The sequence below is a fragment of the Dipodomys merriami genome, unplaced genomic scaffold (genome assembly GCF_024711535.1).
Source record: "Dipodomys merriami isolate MVZ:Mamm:240054 unplaced genomic scaffold, mDipMer1.0.p SCAF_1000, whole genome shotgun sequence".
In the NCBI taxonomy this organism is placed as follows: Eukaryota; Metazoa; Chordata; class Mammalia; order Rodentia; family Heteromyidae; genus Dipodomys; species Dipodomys merriami.
The window spans coordinates 195907-217489 of NW_027202273.1; the positions used below are offsets into that span (position 1 = coordinate 195907).

Here is a 21583-nt window from a genome sequence, read left to right on the forward strand (position 1 = left end):
AAAGTGATAAAGAGGTGGGAAGGAAGGAGTCCTAAAAGGGCAGAGCAAATGGGCTGGGAAGGAAGGAGAGAGGAAGGATGCTGCAGCCGGGGGCATCTCACCATCTTTGCGCTGTTCAGAATCCCATATGTGCTGGGCTGAGGAAGAAAATCACAGGAACCTTTATAAATGCCGACAGCACTATTTCATTATTCATAAAGACGGGTTCCAAAACCATAACTAGCTTTTGTTTTCAAGGAAGTTTATCCTCCAAGACATTTTTTGTTAATTGAGTTTTTATGATAATTCTATGTATTATAGACAATTGAGCCAAACAAATTGCTCACATTTATCCTTTTGCTCAGTGAGTTTTAACTCTACTTTTCCCACCTAATGAAGTCATAATCAACCTAGATTTCCAGAAAGATTGTGGGGTAGGGCATGACCTTTCCCGACTTCTCAAGAATAAATTGTAAGGGGAAAAAAAACCCTCAGAATATTCTTTTGTACCTAAGAAAGTTTAGTTTAAATCTGAAATTTGGGGTGTGAGAGTTTTTTTTATTTCTGTAGAACGTAGCTCTATTAAATATGTTATTTATTGTGAAAATACTGTACAGTACATTTCTTATCAAGCATTGTTGCGTCCTCCTTTGTTATTCCCCTACATCCCTTCCCTCCCTCCTCCATAACTACACTCCCCCTTTCCCCCGTCCACCCCCAGGCCTCCCCCCCCCCCGCCTAAATTGTAAAGTTTATTTTTCGACATAGCATTTTGTACATCTCTTGTTGCAGTTGGTCAACCTGTATCCCTATTTAAACAATTTGTTTTTCCCCTTCCCCTCCCCAGATTATACCAATATCAAATACAGTGCAAACAGGGGTTATACTGTGGGGGAGGGACATTTAAAAAATCATGTGGTATCTTATAAATCCATTAGAAACAATAGCAATCTTGGGGTTCATTTCACTTAACATAAACTTATCTGACCTTTTCTGCTTGTATCAGACATATACATATAAGGGAAGCCTTGGGACCTATGTTTCTTTGGGTCTGGCTTACTTCACTTAATATAATTTTTTCCAAGTCTTTCCATTTCCTAACAAATGGGGCAATGCCATGCTCTTGTGAGGTTATCTGAGTGTGTGTGCATGGGTCTGTGCATATGCATGTATGTACGTGTGTGCATGTGTGTATCCTGGTACACAAACATTAAGGTTTTCGTAACTCACTTCTGACGCTTGAAGGCAGGTGGTCTGTTCTTTACTATCTGGCTCAAAATTTCCAAAGTTACAGAGCAAGAGGAATGAAACGGGCTGGGGCCTAAGTATCATTGGCTGTACCTGCAGCCCCTCTTTCCATGCTGAGCCTGCTAGCTGCAGGATCACAGAATTAGCTCAGCTTTCCTTCATATGTCTGGAGTTAGTAGATGGTCTACCCACACTCACCATACCCACCCCGACTACCTCATGTCTTTCCTCTGTCCAGCTTTCCTGGACAGCTTCTCTGTTCTGACTTTTCTATGTACTGGCTGTGACTCTCCCAGTGGCCTTTATAAAAACTCTGTGTTGTGTCCTGAGAAGGCCTGCACCAGGCCAGGCACTGTGGATGTTGTGCACCAGCCTTGGCACAATGGACCTTCCTTAGTCCTCATCACTGTGCTCCTATTCATGCAGCCGGACATCTCAAGCCCTCTGGATGCCATATGATGGTGACTTCTCTGGGCTTCCTGAACTTCTTAACTTTTAGCCATGTTGATGGTTCCACAGTGTGCTTGGCTGTGGACTGTTTCCAGGGAAAGCCCCCCTCAGCAACTTGGAAACCCAGAGCTTTGTGCAGTGGGGGGCTATTGTCTGACAGCATGGGCTTGACATGACCATGTCGGGAAATGTAGGGCCAGGCTACAAGGTTGGGGGGTGGCAGGTGGGGAGAGGGAATGAGAGAGAGAAGGCCAGTCAGTCCACTGGTTTGGAATCTTACCAGCTGGCGTGTTTCTTTCATGAGTCTCCTTTGTGCTTTTTACCTGAAAGAATCAAATTTTAATGATGGGCTGTTGGGTTCTCATGAATTATTTGTAATCCAGATTTCCCTCAGTCTGTAGATGTGGGCTTACGTTTCTAAAACCTTCGTGTGTGTGTGTGTGTGTGTGTGTGTGTGTGTGTGTGTGTGTGTGTGTGTGTGTGTGTGTACACTAATGAGGCCTATATTGTGAGCGAGTCTCTGAAGACTTTTTGCACCTAAGGAAAAAGAGCTGTGTCAGTGTAGAGGCGCCCCTGCACCCAAGAGCTGTGACCTTGTTGTTAATGCTGGCTGTCACCTGGCTAGGAATGGAGTTCAACCCCACCGGGGAGCCAGGCGCTTGGCCTTCCTGTATGATGGTATCACTGTCAAGGCCTGGCCCCAGTAGGCTCTTGCTCCCCACCACTTCCCACCTCCCTGTCTTAGGTTGGATTTGATCATCCATCTTGTCTGTTTTCATCTAGACTATAGAGATTTTTATTGAGTCGAATGGAGAGACCAGGGCTGGAACCAGAAGACACCTTAAGGTTACTTGGTGGGATCTTTGGGGTCCGGGTCTGTGTGGGGTCACAGTCAGAAGCATTCAGAGCCTCACGGTATAAATGTGAGAGGCAGCTGGGGTTAGAGAGGCCTGAGTTGGGTCCACTGAGAGAACACAGGAGCTCCATAAAACCTGGCTCCCAGCCCAGGTCTTCAATGGACACAGGTTCTTAACATCACTTGTACTGGGCTGCTATAGGTTCAAAGCTGTGGCTTCCCTCATGCAGCACTGGGGACCCTGTGCCAAACCCCAAATGCTATGGAAGAAATTACTCTCTCCAATAGTTGTTCAAGCTGGAGAACCACCGGTGTAGGAAAGCAGAGATCCACTGCAGCTGAGCTTAGACAATCATCTCTGGGAAGGTTTTTCAGAATTTTCCCCTTTGAAGTTGCTTAGCTCCCAGCTGCAGAGTTTCACATGGGACTTCTTTGGGGTCCAGCCTGCAATTGAGGATTTGGAAGAGCTCACCAGAGATTGTTCAGTGTGGAAAGCATGTGCAAGCACCAGCATGCTCCTGGTGTGTGTGTGTGTGTGTGTGTGTGTGTGTGTGTGTGTGTGTGTGTGTGTGTGTGTGTGTGTGTGTGTGTGTGTGTGTGTGTGTGTGTGTGTGTGTGTGTGTGTTTCTGTGTCGGTGTTTTGGACCTCATATGTAACTCTCCTGCCTCTTGGAGATGGTGGCTTCAAACTGCCAGACTCTAGAGATAAAGGCTTTTTCCTAGTCAAAATGTGTATTCACTCTGCGATTTGTACTAAAGATTGCTTTAATACCCTATTTGTTGAGCCAAATGTAGGCACTCACATAGCACAAATACGAACTCCTAAATCCTAGAAGGCTTTCCTGCCATATGCCACCTGGCAGGCATTATCGTAATCATCTCTTTGTTACCCACATGAACGAAGGACTAGTGTGGCCTTGGTAATTGAGCACCAGCCCCTTAAACATCCTGTGAGCTACTGCCAGCTCTGCTTCCCCAACCAAGAACCAAGAAGCCCTCTAAAGCACCAAGTACCAGCAGATTTCAGCTTCCTGTGGAGGTGCTACTGTGGATAACCATAGCTAGAAATGTGAACCACAGAGCAAGGGAGAGGATGCTGAATTGTATTTCCCATTTCTGAACGAAGAAGTCGGTTTCATCCATGAGAGGTCTGAACCCAAAGCAGATGAAGGACAAGGGATTCAGTTGTTGAACCTGAGAGTCAGTTATGTTGTAACGGACACTATATGAGATCCAGGAAGTGGTAAATCCAGGTTCTAGAGGATCTTCTGTCATGACCTGCGTTAATGGACATGAGTCAGGCTTTCTCCCTTCCAGTGAGTCTCAACCTGTGGCCCCACCATTACCATTTACTCCACCTAAAAAATGGTTAGACATTCAGATTCTCTTTGCTTTTCTCTTCCCTTCTTTTTCTTTCTTTTCTTTTCTTCTCCCCATCCCCCGTTCTTCGCTCCCTCCTTCTGTCCCTTCCTCCCTCCTTCCCTCCCTCTTCTTTCGTTGGCAATACTTAAGTTTGAATTCAGGGCCTTAAACTTGCTAGGCAGGTGCTCTATCATTTGAGCCCTTTTTGCTTTTAATCATGTTTCAAATAAGTTTTTGCCTGGGCCTTCTATACCACTCTTGTAGCTGTGATGACAAGTGCATACCATGGTACCCGACTTGTTAGTTGAGATCGATTCTTCTAACTTTTTGCCCTGGCTGTTCCTGAACCATGCGTGACCCTCTCATCATTCTGTGCAGAGTATCTGGGGTTAGAGACATATACCACCACTCCCATCCAGAGCAGCTAAGATGACAGGCGCCATTCATGGCCTTTAAAGATACAAATTCTTGATCTCACTTCAGGCTTAAATAAACTAGACATTCTGGAAGCAGTTATAACTTTCCCTTGGATGGATGGTTGGAGTAAGTCAGTCTTGGATGATGGTTGGAATAAGTCAGCCAGAAAACTGGCATGTAGGTGACAGAAGAGATCCCGATGCATAGGACTCACACACCAAACGACTTCAGATGCTGGCTGGAACACAATCCATGGCCTCCCATCTTCCACTCCCACAGCCTCCCTCCGGTGCCCTGGAATGGGACATAGCTATTCCCCTTCCCCAGTGAGCTGTCCATTCTGATTCACAGAGCCTGACATCCACAGGACCCAAGAATGGTGTCTTAGAAGGATGTACACAGGCTTTGCAGTAAAAGTAGGGGGACATTTTAAGCCATTTATCTAAGCTCTTGCAACTTCCATTCCAAGACAGGTGGAAAAAATAGCATGGATACAGAAAGGAAAATAAATCTGTACCCAAAGCAGCTCATAAATAAGGAAGGAGTGGCAGAGCCTTGGCTGGGTCTCAGAGTATTTTTGTCACTGTACAGAAGCTTCCAGATATTTCAGCCTGTAATCCTTTTTTCTTAACTACAATTGTAAATAACGACAAAAGACCCACAAACAACAACAACAACAATAGCCAAGAAAAGTAACCAAAACACTCATTTGAAGGAGAGAGGAGGGGCTGGAAGAATGAGAGCCAGAATCAGAAAGAGATGAAACATAGCTCATTCCCAACTAGAAAAGGTTAGTTTAGTTTTATATAAAAATGCACTGATGTTTCATAATCTACATCAAAAGCAATTTTCAAATTGGCTTTTGTGTGGCAAGAGCCTGTTTGCTGGAGACAGTTAGGACATGGTTCATTGCAAATATGAAGGACTTTGGTCTGGTGTCTGGTGTTTGTGGCGGGGGGGGGGGAGGGTTGGGAGGGCAGCAGAGAAATTACAGCTTTGATTAGAAAGGACAGATCTAGGCTTACTCTGCATGACACAATGCTGTTGACTGAGCAGCTCAAACTGAGCTAGAACTTGAGTCTGATGTTTGTTTGAAATTTGCTGGGAATTCCAACTGGTCAATCAGATGCTACAAAATTCTGCTTCAAAATCTGCACTCTGAGTTTACCCTCTGATTATGATTCCTGCTGGTTTTATATACATTAAGCAGCTTTGAAATTTTGAATGAGCTACAGGAACTCCAAAATGGCTCAGTTTTCTATCTTTCTTCTTTCTTTCTTCTTTTCTTTTTTCTTTCTTTCTTTCTTTCTTTCTTTCTTTCTTTCTTTCTTTCTTTCTTCCTTCCTTCCTTTCTTTCTTCCTTTCTTCCTTTCTTTCCTTTTTTGGTCAGTCGTGGGACTTGAACTCTGGGCTTGGGCGCTGTCCCTCAGCTCTTCAGCTCAAGGCGAGCACTCTATCACTTGAGCCACAGCACAACTTCCGGTTTTCTAGTGGTTTTATGGAGATAAGAGTCTCATGGACTTTCATGCCTGGGCTGGCTTTGTCAGATCTCAGCCTCCTCAGTAGCTAGGATTATAGGCGTGAGCCACCGGTGCCTGGCTGGCTCAGTTTTCTTGTTGGGAAAGGAAGAGAAAGTTCATGTTGACCCTGGAAGCATTTGATGAGGCCTAAGGGTTCGAATATGCAAGACACTTTACATAATACCTGCCACATCATAGACACAATTTTAGTAGCTCCACTTACTAACTTGAGGATGAGGACCTTACACATCAATTAAAGGGGGCCTTCTGCATCTGTGGGTTTCTCACCCACAGATTCAACCAGCTAGGGATTGAAAAGTATTTGAAAGGAATTCCATCTGGACTGAAGGTGTACAGGTTCTTTGCTTGCCATCATTCATTCCTTCAACTGTACAGTATAACAGCTACCTACACAGCACTCATGTTATATTGGACATCCATTGGGAATCTAGCAAAGGTGTAGAGAACATGGTGGAATTGAAACCCCTTGCTACAACTTCTTAAAGATAATTAAGAATAAAAAGTAAAGTATGTGGAGGATGTGTGCAGATGCTTTGCTATTATAGAGAAGGCACTTGAGCATCATGAGATTTTGATAATGGATGCAGGATCCTGGATCCATTTCTCCACAGATCCTAGGGCACTGCACTATGGTTTTCTTTTTCCTCCTTTTCGAAATTGTTACCACAAAGGTGATAGACAGATGAGTTACGGTTACATGGGTCAAGTGATAAGTACATTTCTTTTGGGACATTGTCACCCCTTCCTTTGCTCTTTCCCGTTTTTCCCTTCCATCCCCATCCACAGGTTGGAAGAATGAGAGCCAGAATCAGAAAGAGACGGAACATAGCTCATTCCCAACTAGAAAAGGTTAGTTTAGTTTTATATAAAAATGCACTGATGTTTCATAATCCACATCAAAAGCAATTTTCAAATTGGCTTTTGTGTGGCAAGAGCCTATTTGCTGGAGACAGTTAGGACATGGTTCGTTGCAAATGTGAAGGACTTTGGTCTGGTGTCTGGTGTTTGTGGCGGGGGGGGGAGGGTTGGGGGGGCATAGTGTCTAGTGAGTACCACTGCCCCATTTGTTCACCTTTTGTCCCTCTGTTTCTGTGCTCTCCACTTTACCCTCCCAAATAAAGAAACAAGACAAAAAGGAAAGAAAACAAAAAAGCAACAAAATACCTCTTGTTTCCATTTTCTAGGGGTCACATCGATAAATATGATTTTATATGATCAGATATACATAGGCATTGTGCCTTTGAGTTCCTCTCCCCTAAGAATATCCTCCTTTGGTCTTGCTGTATGTGAATGTTTACAGTCCTGTAGCTATGTTGGTTTTTAACTGGAAGGATCTTTGGAGAACAGTTGTAACTTCTTTGATCACCCAGGTGCCCAAGGATGGGTGTGATTGATGCAAAGTGTCTTCACTGGGGATTGTAGATGCTAAACTCAAACAAGTTTGATGATGGCTGAGCCATGGGGATTTTACATGGTCATCTTCATCTACCTAGTGTTTTAGAGAGTTGTTGGAATTAGATTCAGAGAAATGTATTTTTCTCCCCTCATTTCCATGTGTATTTATTTTGGGATTACATTGATAAATCGATACTAGCAGGAGGTCTGAAATAAATGTCACGGTTTTCTCTTTTATGTCTGACGCCCTTTCCTTTACTGGCTGGCCTGTGCTTCGGGATGGCTCGTATTGATTAGCTGATGTCAAATAAACTTTTGTCCGTCTATGAAAGTCCAATGTTGGCAGTGCCAAAATAAAATAAATGCATCTGGCTTGTCATACTGGTAGGAAGGGGAAAAGTAGGGACAGGAGATGGATGGTTGAAATGCATTGTCTACAGAAGTCCTGTGTACTTGTTCACAGACAAGTAGGGAGGGCCGGGAGCTGGTGAACTTGGTTTCCTCGTCAGTCATGTGGATACCACAAGAGGACCAGGTGGCTGCGTTATTCTGAGTCTTCACACATGTCAGGTTCTCTGCAGTGGAAGCCCTCAGAAAGGCAACTTTTCTATGTCACTTAGGTTCATGAAAATCTCATGCCTCCAAGTACCAGTGTGTATACAATGGGAGAAATTCCACTAAACTCTACTAAATCACTCTGCCTAGGAGATCATTTAAGTACAAATGGCTCTTGTGGTGAATTCTCTGGTTGTCCATTTCCAATAATGGATATTGTTTCCCCTGTTACCGCTATAGTATAGGAGTTGGTCCTTCACCACAGTGAATGAGGCATGTCAAACCCAGCTGAACCACAGTGTGACACACTGTATGAGACACACCGTATGATTTATGCCCTCTCTCTCTCTCTCTCTCTCTCTCTCTCTCTCTCTCTCTCTCTCTCTCTCTCTCTCTCTCTCTCTCGTCATAGTATTTGAGTATTCTAAAAACTTTCCAACATTTTAATAAATGAATGAGGAGGAAATGTTAAAATGTAACACATTGTACTCAGTACTTTGGTACTGTTTGGATGTGGTGAACTTGTGTGGTTTTGAAGCAGGAGCTGTGGCCTGGAGCTGTCATTTATCAGCTCATAAGCAAGTTTTCAAATCAGCTTTAGGAAAATAGTTTAGGTGTACACTTTAATAATATAGCAAAGTGTGGGTGGTTTGAACCTTACATAAGAAGGCCTTCCTGTACACAAATAAGAAAAAAAATGCTGTTAGACTAGAATTTATCCCAGCATAAAAGAAAAGGAGGTGGGGAGGGAGGAAAGGAGGGAAAAGAACTCAAAGTGATTATTAAAAATGTAACCAAGAGTCAAAATGAAAATATGCAAGTTTTCCAGATTGTGAGGTGAAAGCAGTTGTCATTAATAATCGTTGAACAGTTTAAAAATATTTTTACACTGACAAATGTCATGTGTGATTTTCTCATGTATAGTATATGTTGAAATAAATAAACATTGTGGAATAGTTAAATCTACTTAATTAACACATGCTTAATCTCACATGGCTGTTATTTTTGTAGTGAAATTCGATACCTCCCCACCCCCAGCTCCTATTCAGCATAGAGCTAGAATTACAAGTCAGAGCAATTAGACAAAAGAAAGAAATGACAGTCATGTACACAGGAAAGAAGGAAATCAGGTTATTTGTAGATGATGCACTTTTATGTACAGAAAAATCCTAATGATGTCACCAAATACATGGTGAGAACTACTAGATAAATTCAGCAAACTTAGATACAAGTCCAATATGATAAAACACTGAAACAAGGACACAGGATGACCCATTGCAACCTTGATAACCACAATACAGTATATTGGAAATGAACTTTACAACTTTGGGGGGAGGAGAGGAGTGAGGGAGTTGGGAGAGGGAAGGGATAGTGGGAGAACAACAAGGGAGGGGGTAACAATGCTCAACAAGAAATGTACTCATTACCTTACTCATATAACTGTAACCCCTCTGTACATCTGTACAAGAAAATAAAATTGAAAAACATGTGTAGCATTTCTACCTACAGTCCTCAACAACAAATTGCCTTTGACTCTGTGCAACACTGAGAATTGAACCAGTGCCTTGGGCATGCTAGGCACACTGTTCTACCACTAAGCTACATCCTCAGCCTTTGTTCTGCTGGCACAGGTTGTCATGATATGGAGCTCCCCATCCGTCTGCCTCAGTCTCCCACACGCTGGGCTTACAGGAATATACCACAGCACCCCACTTGGATGTTCTTTTCATGTGTTCAACAGGAAAAAAAAATGGAAAACATCACTTCCTCTCAATCATTCACTGTTCAGATCTGCTTTTTAGTGCAGTGTTTGGTGTGACTGAGCTGTTTGTTGCCCGAAGAGCTGTCATAGTGTTCATTGATCAATTAATGTCATGCATACACAAATATTTGTCTGAGCCAGGCCTGCTCTTTGGTTAGGCACATTGGTAACATTGGGCCATATGTGGAGTCCATCATGCCAGACACAATCCTCAGAAACATGCTAGTGTCAGCAGACTACACAGGTCAGACATGAGCGCAGTGCCTGTAGAGGCCTGGGGACTGTGTCTCCAAGACAGTTTACAAAGCCGATGGATAGGCGTGGCCAGACCGACCTTCATGCATAAGCTTGAGGATGGGTCAGATCCGGGAGTAATGGCTCCCTTCAGTCAGCTCCTGAAATGGATGCAGAGTCACTCCAGCCCAGATATTTCTCGCCCTGTGCCACTGGCTTCACTTCAATGCAGCTGCCAGAGATTGAACTTGCGTGTTATTTTCTTTTCCTTGAAATGTGACGTGACTAAGGATGATCCTGTGTTTCGATCTTTAACTGGGTTTCCAGCCCTGGGTTATAAAAAGTGATTTAGCTGAGCCCACAGAGCTTGAAGAAGTTCCTCTGCCCATCCCAATAGGTTGACATAGTTGGTCATTGGGAACTTAACCTTCAGTCTTGAGGTGGGCAAGGTGCACCTCCACTGTCTTCCCCCCTGCTGTGATTGGCAAAGACTGCTGAAGAATTAACTTCACTTAGTACTTGATTTTTTATTGCAGAATCATGTCAACCCTGCCATGGACTTCACCCAGACTCCTCCTGGGATGCTGGCTCTTGACAACATGCTGTACTTCGCCAAACATCACCAAGATGCGTATATTCGGGTAAGCAAGCCCTGCTTCCTGCTAGAGTTCTAATCTCACACCTACAGGTACAGAGGTATTTGCTTTAGATGTGCAACTCCAGAGTTTTTGTCCCCATCCAACTAAAAAAAAATTTAAATTTACCATAGTTGATCTGGTAGTATATAACAGGGATTTTTTTAAGCTTTTGGATTTCTCCCTTCAGTGATGTTTAGAAAATTTTGTTGATATCAGGAAAATCTTTTAGATAGATTGCTATTGAGTTATGAAGAAAAAAAGACATTTTAAATAACCAGGAAAAGAAACGAAGTGTTTACCAAAAATGTGCACAACCTTGGATTTCATGGAGAGCTCTTTAGACATATTAAAGTTAGAAAGAAGGCTCCAGTTCTTTCTAGCATGAGGTATTCTTCTATGTCTCGTGCTAAAAATGCAACCAAGTAAATAAAAAGCAAGAGGAAAATGGGAGAGGTGGGACGAGAGAAACTTCCCATATTTCCTAGCAGAGTAGTCACACTCCACTGACCAAGTTGTCTTACTGGTGTGGGGCAGGAGAAAGGGGAGGCCATTGCTGCTCCTGTGAAATAGCAGATCCTTCCTATGGACTGGGTGGCCCCCTGCGGGGAGGGCAAAGCGTGAGTGTGGAGCCTCGGGTGCCAGTGACATAGAAGGCTTGTCCAGCAGGTGGCACAGCTGGGAGCCTGAGATTCATGATGCTGCCTCTTCTCTGCCTTCTGGAAGAAGAGCCAGGATGCAGAATGGATCCGAGTGAGATCCAGGAGGGGGAGACACAGATGGAACAAGGGCACTGCCTCATGGACGAGCTACCCTCATAATTCTGTAGAAATGTAGGAAGCATTTGATGAATGCATTGCCCCCAAATTAGAATCTGAGCTCAAAATCAGATTTGCTCATTCCAGCATGAACTCTGACATTGTCTCCTGCTCGGTTCTTTGTGGTACTGGCTTCCTAGAGATCAAAGTTTAAGACTTGAACTGTCCCTGACTCATTGCCTCAACCTGGGCAATTCCTCTTGTCTGGAATATTGGGAGACTTGAAGGCTTGAAGCTAGGACCACATTTCCCCAGTGGCATGTTTGAAACTTGGTGGGCATTATTTTTTTTTGGGGGGGGGCTACCATATCTAGCAGGGAATTAATGGTTACAATCTGTAATACAGGGGATCACCATGCAATGTCTGTGTGTGTGTGTGTGTGTGTGTGTGTGTGTGTGTGTGTGTGTGTGTGTGTGTATCTACCTAAGTAGACAGGTAAACTGACTATATTTTCTCTCTCCCTCCCAGCTTATCCCATTCTACAAGTTATCATTGTGTGTAGCTGAATTGTGTGCTATTGCCAGTAGCATGTCTAATTTTACTAGCAAAATTGAAGTTCAAACCTACAAGGGACTTGCTGTTGTGAGGCTACAGTTAGCCGCATGGTAAGGCAAGGTCCCCCTGTCCATGTGTTCTCCCATGCACCTGGGTCCTGCCTGTTCTCAGATATTCTCTTCATCCTAGTCCTCACAGCACCTGTGATTGCCCACAGCTGGCCCAATGGAAGAAGGGCAGTTTGGCTTTCCTGCATTTAGTGGCATCTCTCGCCTGACCTGGCTGGTATCCCTGTTGGGTGAGCTTTCTCTGGTGTCTGCCACTTTGGAAGAGCAAGAAGAGGAGCAGTATATGCAAATGACTGTGCACCTAGAGACCAAGGACAGATGGTAACTCCTGAGAAACCTGACGAAAAGGAGACTTCGGGCTGTGTCCATTGTATGCAAGGGTGACAACAGAGAAAACCCCAAGGGACACAGCCAGTTGTCCCACCACAGCAGAGCTGACAGCTTGCAAAGACTAGAAATTAGTCCCACTTGTGTTGGCTCCATTGTCCAGTAAGTGAATAGGTGCTTACAGAATTGAAGCACGTTGATGAAGTCAAGTACTAGAATTTTTACTGTATACTTCTTTATTTGCATACTCAATTTAGAGATTGGCCTCTCACTGCATTTCCCAGGAGGATCCTGATGTAGTTGGCTCAAGTGATCCTCATGCCTCAGCCTCCCCAGTAACTGGGACTCGGGGCCTGCACCCCTGCTCCCAGCTCCCTTCATGTAGCTTTACGGATGAGGAAATGGAGGTGTGAGAAACATCTTGCCATTCTGCAATGCCTCATATCTGAAGACATGATAAACATTCTGAGATAGATCAGACTGTTTATATTACCTAAAGTTTATTTACATCCAATGACTCTTAGCTATCCTAGCCTGTGAATGCAGTCCTGGCTTCTGATGGTGCCGTGGAAGTGAGTGTTATGCCTAGGTTGCAGGACCCCCACCAAGAAGACCACCGAGAGTCAACTTTACAGCTGTTTTGAGGTTGTATTTAGGCGGGCTGCAGCTCGGACCTCATCCTACACTCTGACACAGCGGAGCCTAGGAGAGCCCCAAGTTAAGGATTTGCAGGTCTTATAAAGGCATACAACCAGGTGGTTTAGCACCACGTGTTGCTCTGCTCTGAAACGAGCAACAAATGGTCACTGCCTCAAGGACTTTAACCCTTCAGTGAGCATTCGCATGTTTCCAGTTATTTTCTCCCTCCCTCCCAGCTTATCCCATTCTACAAGTTAGAATGAGACACTTCAGCTCAAACATGGCATCTGTCTGGAGCTTATCATCATACAATTAGAGGTACCGATAACTGTTGTCTTAGGACAGAATTCCTTAAGGTACCTTCAGACAGTGTAGTTGAGTGAATGAGAACACAGGGTGATCATGAAAGTTGCCCATCAAATGCCTAGAAAAGCTGGGGTCATCCTCCAATCCCTGCTGTACAAATGCAGTAGAAGGCAATGTCACAGGAGCACCATGGCCTGACCTTTAAAAAACAAGTAATTGATTTTATTGTATTGTACAGATGCTGTACAGAGGGGTTACAGTTACATGAGTAAGGTAATGAGTACATTTCTTGTTGAGCATTGTTACCCCCTCCCTTGTTGTTCTCCCACTATCCTTTTCCTCCTCCACCTCCCTCACTCCTCCTCCCACCCTGAAGTTTTAACATTCATTTCCAATATACTGTCTTGTGGGGATCATTGTTGCAATGGGTCCTCTGATGTCCTTGCTTCAATGTTTTGTTATTCCCCTTACCCTCCCCAAAGTAGAGAAATGTATATACAAGATTCAGGGTACCAAAATCAAATGCAGTGACAACAGGGGAAGAACATAGAAAGGAAACCAAAAGATCACATAGTACTTTAAAATTACAACAAAGAAACATCACTTTTGCCCATATCTTGGGGTTCATTTCACTTAACACCATTTTATATGGTCATATGTTCATAGCTTTTGAGGTTTTCAGCTCACCTGATAAAATTATCCTAGATGTATAGTAATTATTTCAAATAAGGGAAACCATGAGACTTATATTTCTTTGGGTCTGGCTTACTCCACTTAATATGATTTTTCCAAGTCTTTCCATTTCCTAATAAATGGGGTTGTGCCATTCTTATTGATGGAATAAAATTCCATTTTATATGTATATATGATTACATATATGTGTGTTTATACATACATATATGTGTGTGTGTGTATATATATATATATATATATATATATATATATATATATATACCACATTTTCTTAATCCACTCATCTACTGAGGGGCACCTGGGTTGGTTCCATATCTCAGCTTTGGTGACTAATGCTGCAATAAACATATTTGTGCTGGTAGCTTTACTATGGCCTTGTTTGTGATCATTTAGGTAAATGCCCAGAAGTGGGATCCTCATATATTACCCTGCCACGGAATGGCCTGGCCTTTTCCTGTATTTTCTGACTCAGTCTTTGTACTGATTCACTGAAGGGGCAACTGAGACTCAGAAGGTAAGAGACTTCACAAGGAAGTGGTTGGACTTTCCTTGTCTATAACAAGTGACTGAGAGAAACTGTTTCAAGGAGGAAAGGTGTGTTTTGGCTGGCTTCCAGCCTCTTCAGTCCAGGCTCGGTTGTGATAGGCTTGTGGTGAGTCAGACATCATAGCATCAGGAGTGAGCAATGGCAGAGGCTGCTTTCCTCATGCAGCCAAAGCAGGCTGCCAGTACAGGGAGGGTGGGCAGACATGCCCCTAGTGACCTATTGTACTAGGACGGAACTGCTTCTTAGGTTTCAGCACCTCCCCAGCCAGGTCCACAAGCAAAGGACCAAGTCTGCATTTCCTACTCAATCACAAACTGATAGAAGCTCTGCAATTCACCTCAGTTGCCTTTCTTCAGCCCTCACGCTGTGTGCATTCTCCCCGGCCATGCTGGAAGCACACAGAAACAAGTACAGACCACCAGTGGTACTGTCGGCACCTTGTCACAGTCCTCACATGCCGTAGGGAAGATGTGTTGCCTGCACTTACTCCCAAACCCTAGTCCCTCCTAATTCAGTGGCTGTGTTTAAATTTTGTAAAAGTGTGCATTCAGAGTTTGTTCAAGACCAACTCATGTGAATATCCAGTATAGAAGTAGTGACAAAAACACCTGTATCTAGGTCCTCAGGATGCTGTGGAAGGACGATCTCAGGCCTGTGCTCTGCCTGGTTCTTCAGGACTTGCGAAAATGGCCACCTCAGCCATGCCTACAGACAGGTGCTGACATGCTGACACAGGTGTGGATGTGGTTGGGCAGCTTCCTGCAAAGAGAAGAATGACCTGTCAGTGCCCTGGTTGGGGAATATTTGCATCTGTAAATATTCCTGAGTGATGCCACAGAGGAGCCCCTTCAGTGAGCCCAGGCCTGGCTCTGTGGGACTGGATGGCATCAGTTGCCGTACACACTCAGATCATGAATGGACCAGATCCTTCCTTTAGGACAGAATTTACCTAGGAAAATGTTCTCGCTATTGCACAGGCACACATCACAGCTCTTCCCTACTATCCGGAGAGAAACAACCCACAGAAAGGGGTCACAATTTGGAGAATTGACGTTTTTCCTACTTGGATTGTAGGTTTTCAGGAGCTCTCATGTGAGTTTCAGTGGGAAACAGAATGGAAACAAAGGGGTCTGCTTTGGACCCAAGAGTTGGTATTTTCTGGCATGATTGGGTTGAGAGAGTCATGAGAATGTGAGTAGAAGAACACTAAGAATTCTTCCTCACCAACTGTTCACACTGCGATGAAGAAGTTTGCACCAATTGCAGGTGGTACTTGGATTGCCTGTCTTCCCTGTGTGAACCCCTGGAAGGATCAGTAAAATGCCAGGTAAAAAGTCCTGACCAGCCTGGTACTGGTGGCTTTGCTTCCTTCTGAAGTTCTCGCTATCCAGGTGGTTGAGCTCTCAAGACTCCATTTGAACCCTGTGCCTACAGGAAAGTCCAGGAGACTGTTATTTCCAAATCAACACCAAAAGAGCCATATGTGGAGCTGTATTGAAGTGATAGAGAGCACTAACCTAACCTTCAGTACATAGGCTTAGAGACAGTGCCCAGACCCTGAGATCAAGGCCCAGAATGATCACAGAAGAAAAGGCCTGAATGACTAACTTGTTTCCACAAAAGTTATTGAGTCCATTCTGCTATCCGGGGCCAAATATGTCAAGAGCAGATGGCAGCAAAGTTGGAAACACAGTTCACAATGGCCTGCAGTGTGATGGACATTTGGATGTCACTGAGTGACCTCATTGATCCACCGCTGCAAGGAAGGAAGCTGGGTGCACAGTGAGGCCATGTCTGTAGAAGGTGGGCCAGCCTCCCCACCTGCTCCCCACCATGCGCTGTCTAAAATGAGGCTTACTCTAGTCATTTTGCAATCTACTAACCTGGCTTGAGGAGAAAGGGCCTGGTTTCCAGAAAACAGACATTTAAGCTTCCATTTCAAATCTTGATCCCTGGAGAATGTACCAAATAGAGGTGTCACGGAGGTCATTTTCCAGAAAGAGCAAGATCTGTTTGTGCAGAAGTTCTCGGGGCAGGTCTCTGAGAAGGGACTGGCTGCAGAAAGGAAGCATGTCCTGCACTGCCTGGTGCTGGCAGAGGGGGTCGAGAGCTGCTGCTGTTTGGAGAAGTAGGAGAGGAAGCGGTGGGCACCGCCAGCACTGCATCACAGTTGGATGTTCTCAGCTGCTTGCCTCCATTCTTACCATTAAACATGTTGGAGAAAGAGGATGAGGATCTTGTTTTTTTTAATCCAGCTAGACAGTCTATGTCACTTAATTGAAGAGTTAAGTCCGTTAATGTTGAGAGATAGGACTGAGAGGTATTTGGGAGTTCCTGCCATGTCATCCACCTTCTTGGGGGCTGCAGCTACTGGGTTCCTCCTATGGTTCTTGGATTCTCAGTTTGGGTGCGGTTTCTTGGCCTTTATTGTGGTCTTGTTGGTTTTCTATGTGTAGGACATCTTTAAGAATCTTTTGTAGGGGTGGTTTGGTGGAGATATATTGTTTCAATTTTTCTTTGCTATGGAAGGAGAGTTATGAAGGAGAGTTTAGCTGCGTACAGTATTCTTGGTTGATAGTTGTTTGTCTTTAGGGCATGGCATACATCATTCCAGGCTCTTCTTGCTTTGATTGTCTCTGCTGAGAAGTCTGAGGTGATTCTAATTGGTTTCCCTTTATAGGTGATTAATCTTTTTTCCTTGACAGCTTTAAGGATCTTTTCCTTGGTCTGAATTGATCCTGTGTGGATTATACTATGACCGTGGGATGTCCTATTCTGGTCTGGTCTATTTGGGGTTCGAAAAGCTTCTTGTATCTGAATAGGCCTATCTTTTTGCATGTTTGGGAAGTTCTCTGCTAGGATCCTGTTAAACAAATTTCCTAGACCATTAACTTCTGTTTCTAGATGCTCCTCTACACCCATTATCCTCAATTAGGCCTTCTGATGGTGTCTTCCAAGTGTTGGATAGATCTATCATATTTCTTGGACTTGTCTTGGATGGTTGTATGTTCTTTCTCTATAATATCTAGGCTGTCTTCAATCCCAGAGATTCGATCTTCTGCATGGTCTAACCTGCTGTCAAGACTTTCTACTTTGTTTTTTATTTCTTTTCCTTCTAATTGGTCAGCTTTGATGGCTTCAAATTCTTTGTTGAAGCTTTGTTTTAGATCTTGTATGAGCTTCTTTACTTCCTTAATTTGGTGTTCAGTGTTTATTCTCAAATCACTTAGTTGATTGGTTATGGTTTCCTTGGATTCCCATTCCTTCTGTTGGGTTCCATTCAGCATTCCCTTTGTGGTCTCCCTGACTTCCTTCAGCTCTTTGTTAATGGATTCCATGAATGCCTTTAGTGATCTTTGTGTATTCTCATCCTGTTTTCTCAATTCCTGTATTACTCTTTGCTTAGCTTCCTCACGTTCAGGCCATTCCTGTAGTTCCTTTGAGTGTTCTCAGCCTGCTCACACCATTCCTGCCTTTCTCTTTGAGTGTTCTCAAGCTGCTCTCGCAAATCCTCACGCTCATGATATTCCTGTATAAACCTTTGGTTTGCCTCCTCTCTCTCCCTATCACGTTCATACAGAGTCCTTTGTATGTTTTCAATCTTTTCATTTACATGTTTGCCAGCAGTGTTTATAGAGCTATTTGGGAACTCTCCTCTGGATCATTCATTTTCTGTTCTGTCCCCTGATTATCATGAGTGGGAGTTGAGATACCCGGACTTGCCATTTTTCTTGTGTTTTTCCGGCTTACTCTGCCCATTTGGGATGAAAATAACACCAGTTTTGCGCTAGAATAGTATCTTAAGGTAAGCATCAACCAAAGTCTGTATTTGCACAGTCAATAGTCTGCAGATACAATCTAGTTCGACAGATAAATCTATTCAACATCAAACAACTATATATTAATGGGCTACAAAGAATGGGCAAAGAAGAATTTGGCAAACCAGAAATTATTAGGTTTAGGGAGAGATGTGGGTAAAAATAGGAATAGAGAGATGTGGGAAGGCACAGGGAGAGTTAACTAAGTCCTACTCTCAAAGCTTAAAAATTGTACATGTTTGAAAATGAAATATTCAGAGAAGAACGTGGATATAATGAGAAAAGGGGAGGGATATAAAGGAGATGTGAAAAACTTAAAAATAAAACTACTTAAAATATTATATAGGTATAAAGAGGTAGTACTGCTATTAAGAAATTTAAGTCTAAGGTTTTGAATTGAGTAATAAATTTCTGGATTAAGTGTGTACCTCCCCCACAGCATAACCCGTGCTTTCACTGTATTTGATGTCGGTATAATTTGTGGAGGGGAAGGGGAAAACCAAGTCATTTAAATAGGGATATAGGTGGACCCATGGCAACAATGAGAAGTACAAGTCGTTATGTCGAAAACGAATGTTACAACTTTGGTGGGGAGGCAGGGAGGATTGGGTGGGGCAGGCGGGGGGGAGGATGGGAAAGGATGGGAAGGGGAAACAAAGGAGGAGGCTACAATGCTTGATAAGAAATGTACTCATTATCTTGCCCATGTAATTGTAACCCCTCTGTACAGTATTTTCACAACTAAAAAAAAGAGAGAGAGGATGAGTATGCTGCTGCCAGCTGTGGGAGTGAGATTCGGGAATGGGGCCCTGGAGGTGGGGCAAGGCAAGTACTTCCCATGGTGGAGCTGAATTGATTGTGCCATACTCCTGGTTCCCTTAGTTCTTCCCCACCGGCCTGGGAGGTGGAGTATTGTCATTGGTATACTAGCTTTGGGAAATTTAAAAAGATTGAGTCTATAGTAGTACAAAATAATAAGAACAAGTGCATCACATCATTTGTCATGGGCCGGGATTCTACCTGCAGCCCTTACACAGTGGTCACTTCCTCAGAGCAGGCAGGAAGAGCCAGGCATTGAGTCATCAGGATAGAGGGCAGGATCGGCGCCATGGTCAGCAGGATCAGTAGCATGGTCCTGGTGGTGGTGGCAGACACCGTGTTGGAGGGTTTCCTCAGGTGCTTCTGCTGGGTAGCAGAAAACTCTGGCAGGAAACTCTGGCCTCCATTTCCTGTGAAAAAGCCTGCACGTGACTCTAAGTTGGGCTGAAGCCAGTCTTCTTGGCCTACATGCGTGAACAATACCAATGAGTATAAATTACCATCCTCAGAGCCTTGGGCACTGACTGTGACATCTTGAGCTAGGTAGACAATAGCACCAAGGAGAGGTAGCAGACTGGGAAGGGCGCACCTAGGACTCTATAGGTAGAAGGACGCCAAGGGTTTCCCTCCCCTGCCAAGATTTCCCTTGGTGGAGGCGCTTCCTGTCCGCTTCCCTGTGGCTTGAAAAGTGAAGGCCTCCCATCTCCATATGTCTCCACACCAACAAACTCCACATCCAAGCTTTAGCCCCTCTCTAACTACTCTCCACATGCTCCATGGCCCCAGAATAATCTGAGCCCTAGGAGCTCAGTAGCACTCATTTCCTTCCAGTAGCCTGATCCTGAGTGCCCTTTCCACTTCTTCCTCAGTGAACATGGTGCAGAAATCACTACCTCTCCATGCCCTCACCCCTCAACGAATGAGCCCAGAGATTGGCCTCAAATCCTGTTGGACATTGGACAAACAGCCCATTCTTTTCAACGTCCCACCTTTCACCCATCCTCTCATTAGCACACAAACATTGTGGCAGGCAGCAGAGTTGAATTCACCATCTCGCTCCAATGCATGCATTTGAGGACATACATGGATGAACATAGTGGTGTGCCACTGTGTCTTTGTGGATGAATGTGTATCCGTGTTGTGTCCATGAATGTATGTGAGGTCATGTGTATACCTCTCTCAATAGGTGTGTTGAACATTGGAGTCTCATGTGTAGGCTTCCAAATAGAGAAGACCTCGTCTGTGTCTACACTTGTGAAATTCCCACCCCCATGTGAAGCTCAGATCTTGCATTTCCTTTTTGTTTCTTTTGTTCATTGTTGGCTTGCATGGATTTGAGACAGAATCTCTTGCCTAGGTCAGACTAGCCTTGAACTTGGTATCCTCCTCCAGGAGGCTCCCACTGCAGGAATAAGTGGCCTAGACAAGGACAACTGGTTGGCAGTTTATTCTCTGTCTAGACACAATGTGCAGGGGCTGAATGTCTACAAGAGTGCAGTGAAAATGATGGACACCAGCTGTAGGGTTCCCAAGCCTTGGATGGGCAGAGTCCTTTCAGTGTATGACATCCTCAAGCAGGTGCTGGGTGGAAGCCCTAGGAGTGAGTGGGTGACTGGAGGAGGCAGGCAAGCACAGGCACTTGTACATGGGGAGACAATTAAACTGGAAGGAGGGATCGGGTGTGAGCCCAGTAAGTGGTCCTCATTACCACGACATTAACTGGACAGAGGACAGAGGTTGGAGTGTGTCTAGTTTTGCTCCTGACCTGTCACAGGGCCCAGCCAGCACCCAGAGGCCATTTGCAGAGGTCTGGTCTGAGGCTGAGGCTCAGCAGAGGGGCCCTCTATTGATGCTGTCATCTCCAGAGGTGTCACAAAGCACCAGGCAGTATTTAGGGATGCTGTGCGGCTGAGCCAGCTGAGTTGTATGGAAAGCTGAGGGGCAGCAGGATGTTCTCCTGCTGCCCACTATTCCGCAGAACAACTCCACTGGGAGAAATTGAGATCATTAGGAGGCGATGGGTCATCCCCTGTCCCGGTCGCCTGAGCAGAACTGCATCTTGCACTCCACAGGTGAATCAAGGAGGAGGGAGGGTGTGGAGGAAGAGTGAGTCCCCTCACCTACTACCTTCTGGCAGCCTCAGATCCCATGTGTATTTGACATTCTTGAGTTCGGTGTGTATACGTGTGTGTGTGTGTGTGTGTGTGTGTGTGTGTGTGCGCGCGCGCCCCAGACTATTTTCGTTGTATGGCCCAGAGACATTTGCTGTTTTGCTGCTGTTTCCATGTTTGAACTGTGTCTCATTTCTTCACAGCAATTACAGTGGGTGTTAGCCCCCACCCTTCCTAATCCCTGCAAGGCAGGATACCTGCAGGGAGGCAAAGTGAAGAAGCTAGTAGACCACTTAGTGCCTGCCCTGCTCTTCGGAGCTGCCTTGTTTATCCCTGTATTTCTGGGGACATATAGTACTTTCAGGACTGCCCATCACGTATTGAAGCTGCTGTATAAAAGGTAAGCGCCAGCTCTGATCCTCGGGACGGGCCCACGGGCTAGGCCTTGGCATGTGCTGCACTAATGCGGATCTGCTTGGATCCTGGCTACTGGCATGCTAGGACCAA

The 21583-nt window shown here is 44.6% G+C and overlaps 1 protein-coding gene and 1 long non-coding RNA gene across 8 annotated transcripts in view; both read left to right on the top strand.

The window, feature by feature from the left end:
* The window catches only part of LOC138806925 (uncharacterized), a 144833-nt gene that overhangs the window by 115985 nt on the left and 7265 nt on the right, over positions 1 to 21583 (top strand). For 5 of the 7 annotated variants that reach the window (XM_069992382.1, XM_069992372.1, XM_069992364.1 and 2 more), the window contains 2 exons: positions 10336 to 10440; positions 21280 to 21476. In XM_069992382.1, the coding sequence (XP_069848483.1) occupies positions 10336 to 10440; positions 21280 to 21476 (302 nt within the window). Of the gene's footprint in view, positions 1 to 6645; positions 6703 to 10335; positions 10441 to 18788; positions 21038 to 21279; positions 21477 to 21583 lie in introns of those variants that run through there. The other 2 variants (XM_069992402.1, XM_069992421.1) reach the window with 2 other exon arrangements.
* LOC138807002 (uncharacterized) lies at positions 11274 to 18743 on the top strand. The gene is made up of 5 exons (XR_011366016.1): positions 11274 to 11525; positions 11722 to 11858; positions 11966 to 13361; positions 14175 to 14295; positions 14947 to 18743. It is a non-coding gene; the product is annotated as an uncharacterized lncRNA (long non-coding RNA).